Source organism: Penaeus chinensis, chromosome 14, assembly GCF_019202785.1.
Source record: "Penaeus chinensis breed Huanghai No. 1 chromosome 14, ASM1920278v2, whole genome shotgun sequence".
Lineage (NCBI taxonomy): Eukaryota > Metazoa > Arthropoda > Malacostraca > Decapoda > Penaeidae > Penaeus > Penaeus chinensis.
The window spans coordinates 418,303-423,302 of NC_061832.1; the positions used below are offsets into that span (position 1 = coordinate 418,303).

The 5,000-nt window shown below is 33.1% G+C and overlaps 2 protein-coding genes across 2 annotated transcripts in view; both read left to right on the forward strand.

Annotated features, from left to right (window-relative positions):
• The first annotated feature begins 8 nt into the window (after positions 1–8).
• On the forward strand, positions 9–4,750 carry LOC125032133 (cytochrome c oxidase assembly protein COX16 homolog, mitochondrial-like). Its single transcript, XM_047623164.1, has 4 exons — positions 9–218; positions 1,086–1,219; positions 2,846–2,960; positions 4,406–4,750. The coding sequence occupies exons 2-4, from the start codon at positions 1,116–1,118 to the stop codon at positions 4,514–4,516; spliced, it is 330 nt and encodes a 109-aa protein (XP_047479120.1). The 5' UTR covers positions 9–218; positions 1,086–1,115; the 3' UTR covers positions 4,517–4,750.
• Positions 4,751–4,891: 141 nt separating this feature from the next.
• LOC125032132 overlaps positions 4,892–5,000 on the forward strand; it is a 25,203-nt gene continuing 25,094 nt past the window's right edge. The window contains exon 1 of the mRNA XM_047623162.1: positions 4,892–5,000. This exon is cut by the window's right edge and continues 189 nt beyond it. The gene's annotated coding sequence lies outside the window, so the exon portion shown is untranslated.

Genomic DNA, 5,000 nt, shown 5'->3' on the forward strand with positions numbered 1-5,000 from the left:
AGGCGACCTCCCAGCTGATTCCTCCTCGTCCTTCCTCGAGGAATTCACAGTCGTTCCTCGGCGCTTATAGTCTTCACGTAGCCTATTCCTTGGACGACAAGTATCCCCCTCCCCTCCCCCCCTTGAGTGACCTTGAAAGACGACCACTGGGGATTTTGAAAGTGTCTCCGGAAGGGGGAAATAAGCGGCGGGTTATTAAGCGCTGGGGTTTATTGCAGGTAAATGATGTACAGGTGGATGGGGAGTGTTGTGGTTTGTGTGGTACTTTTGGGTGCTTTTTCGTTTCCTTTTTTTGTTCTTTGTATTGTTTTGTTGTTGTTTTTTTTAGCGGTTTCCTTGGACGGGAGCTAGGAAGGTGACCTACGAGGGACGGTGTGTTTTATGAGAGGGTGATATGAAATACGTGTATTTGTGTGTGAATTTTCCGAGCTAAGTTATAGTGGTCTGTGCAGGTCGGGAATTATTAGCATGTAATGTTGGCTTTGTCGCCGAAATGCCTTAATTTGATTTTAGTCTGAAGTGAGATGAAGTGTATGTACTGTTTAGTGATAATGATTGCAGGTTGATCAGATTGTAGAAAGGTATATAGCAAGGGTGTTTGTGCCTACCAAATGCACTGTGTCTCTGTCAGCATTATCAAGAACAACAGTAAATATTTATTGAACGTGACACATTTTCCACTGGCTAACCTGAATTATGGTGTTCCAGCAAAGGCCAACATACCTTATTATTTTGAGATATAGAGCATGTAGATTTCCCTGTCAGTTTACTACCAAGGAAGAAATCAGTTCAAGCTCACTTTTGCCAGAACATTCCTTTTCAGGAGTATTTAGCATAGAGGCTGCCATGTTAATTGATACTGCATTACTGTGAAGGTTTAAGATGGTAGACCTTTTCTTAGAGAACATGCTAAGTTTCATGATGATTTTGGTAAGACACAGTTATAGTTATAATCATGGTATTGAAGAAGAAACTTCAAACCTTCATCATTTTTTTAATTCTTAAATTTTTTTCTTTTCTTTTCTCATCCTTCCTTCCTTATTTATTTATTAATTTACTTAACTTCTTTTCTGTGTCTCTCTTAGGGGCTAGAGAGGTAGCAGTCCCTGTGTGTTATGGGTAAGGGCCTGTTGCAGAGGCGATCACTGCGATTCGGTGCCCCTTTCCTCCTGCTGGTGGTGGGCGGCTCCTTTGGCCTCAGGGAATTCGCGCAGATCAGGTATGCCGCTTTTATTCATTAATTCTTTTCCCCTTTATTTATCTATTTATTTCCATGTCAGAATGCTGTTAGACAAGAGTTGCATTTCAGGCTAAGGCATTGAACACAGTCATAGATCCATAAAACTGTTATTTTACATTAGCATTTTTTCTAACCTTGTTGTAACAATTATGATTTGTAATTGAAGATAAACCATATATATATATACATATATATATATATAGATATATAGATATATATATATAGATATATAGATATAGATAGATATCTATATCTACATCTATATATCTATTATGTATATCTATAAATATATAAATATACATATATTATATATATATATATATATATATATATATATATATATATATATATATAGAAAGAGAGAAAGAGAGAAAGAAAGATAGAAATACCATTAGATATATCCATATACATCTATAGCTATATATATATATATATATATATATATATATATATATATATATATATATATATCTATCTATCTATCTGTGTTATATATGTGTATATCTATATCTATATATATTTATCTATATATCTATCTATCTATATATATGTGTGTGTATGTATATCTATCTATCTATATGTATATCTATCTATCTATATGTGTATATATATGTATATCTATCTATCTATATGTGTATATATATAGCTGGCTAGATAGCTTTATAGATAGATGGATAGATAGATATAGATATATATATGTATATATATATGATAAGTATATGAATTATATATATATATATATATATATATGTATGAATGTATATTAATTATTATTGTTATCATTATTTTTTGTTTATTAAAAAAAAAATAGCTCTTTTTCTCTGCTGTTTGTTTGTTTTAATTATTTCTTAGTCACATTTTCCCAAAACAGTAGTATTTAAATAGTAAATATACAAGTATTAAAATTCTGAGAAAATCAATTAATCCATTCCCGACGGGCATGTCACATATGTCTGTGCCATGCCCACTATGAGTTTACTTGTTTAATTGTTTTTACACATAGATGGCTACACTTGTACTGAGTCACCAATGAGCCAATTACGAGTACTGCCTGTCTCGCCCGTTCACTCTTTTCTTTAATTTATGAAAATATTTTACGTTATCTTATTTTGCTATTGCTATTGTTTATAACATTATAGTAATTATAATGTTTATAATAAAAATAACACCATCGATATTCATAACACTAGTAAAAAATATATTTTCCCGCCAATTCAAGGAAAGGTAAAATCAGGTAAGGCTAAGCACTAGCAGAGCCATCTATGTGTAGAGACACTTCACAAAAAAATATAAAAAATGAGCATAGCATTTTCCCCATGTTTTATTCATTTTCCCCGGCGGCAATGGGTTAATGTTATTATAGTTCATGTTACAGGAAAAAAATAATGTAAAGTTCTTGGTTAAAGCTAACAGACTTGAATCTTTGATATTTTCACATCTCACTTGAAGAAAAGTTCAGCCATTGCGTCAAAATTGAATGAATTATTTAGGTAATTTTCAGGAATTTCAGACCCTAGATTAACAGAGTTCAAAGCTAGACTAAAAGTAAAGGTAAAACATGAAATCGCGAGAGGGCAAGTTCACAGAGGTCCCCTGTGCCTGCAGGTACGACTTCCGCAATCGCAAGAATGTGTCGAAAGAGGATGCCGAGAAGATGGGGATCAAGATGAAAGAGCAAGAAGACGTCACCCTGGAATCAGAGTACCAGAAAATTGAAAAGGTTAGTTAGATAGTTACCCCATTTTCTCTTTCTTTTATAAGTCCCTTTTATTTGTTTTATTATTGTTATTTCTTTTTATTATTATTTGTTGTTGTTATGTTATTCCTTTTTTTTATTCTCTTTATTTTTTATTTTTTTATTTTTTTATTATTATTTATTTTTTTCCAATTCAAATGGAAGAAATTGTGAGTGGATTTCTGTAATTTAGTTAAATTGAAGTATTATGTGTTAATGTTGATGATAGTAAATTTAGAAATTGATGGGATGTTTAGAAATAGAATTAATAATTGTCTGTCTGTTTTTTATCTGCAGTTGGGCACTGAATTATTGTTCTGTGCCCCAGTCTGTGTTTTTGTTTGTTCTAGGCTATTTTGAAATAAAGTTCAGTATTCAAGGTGATGTTAAGATCACTTGTTCTTTGGTCTAGATTTCTGATAGAGAACTTGTTTTATAATCTCATTTGTACACAGTCATCTCTTTCCATGTTTTTGTATCTTGTTGTGGTGACTTCTCTCTTATGCAATGATATCCTTTTTTCTCACTGTAGCTATATGCTTTGGAAATTGAATTGTACAGTAATATATATTGTGTAAGCTCATTTGATAATTAATCCTGATTGTATTTATAGGCTTGTTTTTAAGACCTAATCCACATTAAGATTAAATCTGTCATAGGATGTCCTTTTTTTTTTTACTAGTTTATGTTGAAAAAATTTAAGAGAGACTTTCAGAGAAAGTAAAAGTGACTTTTTGTTCTGTTTGGAACCCACTTGACCAGAGGGCTGTAGCTTAAGGCAGGAAACAATAGACTACATGTTTAGAATTCGTCATATTTCATGTTTAAAGTGGTAAAGCAAGATTTAAGCAACCAGCAAGGTAGTCCGTTATTAATTCATATGACGCACACAATATAATGCAGAAATTAATTACACTTTCTGAAGACACAGCATCTCTCAGACTTTGTGATGGCTTTTAGTGGTGGATAAAAGTGAAATAGCTAATTTCTTTATGCGCTGACTACCTCCCGACACAGCTTGAGCTCAGGGGATGGGAGAATTGTACTCACAGGGAGAGAGTGTATAATTTTTCTGTGTGCACTCTTATCAGTCTGCATTTGTCTGTACAAGCCACTGTATTGAGCTGGCCCCTCAGCAAGGAGGTATGGCAAGTCCAGGGAGAACATTTGTTTTGCCCCATGAATTTTACAGTCGAGAAAGAGGGATAGATGAGTTCATGTGAGTTGCTCCGATAGTTTCACTGGTTCAAGCCTAAAATGATTAGAGTTGACTGGTCCACAGTATGTTGTGTGGTTTTGATTATCCAATATGATATGAGTAGATTTGGTTAGTCCAAAATTGTAAATTTGACTAGTTTAGCTGAAAGTTTTTGACTTGACTAGTCCAGAATTGTTCAAATTTTGTTCAATGACTTACTTAAATGTCACAGATTGACACAACCAACTGGGAGAATGTGCGTGGCCCTCGCCCCTGGGAAGAGGGCAACCAGTTGTTCAAGGAGGCAGAAGAACGAGCGAAGAAGATTGCCGGACAAGACTGAAACATCCATTTTGCAGTCTATCACCAAGATTCTGTTGGTGGTGAGATGTGGAGGGAAGAGAAAATAAGAGTGTGTTTTTTAAATAGACTAAGAGTTTTGTATATAATTGCTTTGAAAAACAAGGTGTACAGTTTTTTATAGACTGGATAAGAGTGAGTTGGAATAATAAGGCAAAGACACATGTAAACTTGAAATTGACTTTGTAAATAGTATTGAAATACAATGAAATGAAATTGAAGAGTTTTAATGAACCTTATAAAGAAGAATTTAAAAGAATAATAAAGATAAACTATAAATAATAAGATAATATAAGTGATACACCTCATGCCTCCTAAATACCTACTTTAATGACATAAGTGGTTGTTACACAGAAGAAATAAGTAAACCCAATGAACATTTTTTGATGATCTTTTTTTGAGTGACTCAAGAAACATTTTTGTGCATGTGAAAATCCATTAGAAAATATAACAAGGCAGACAAAAGA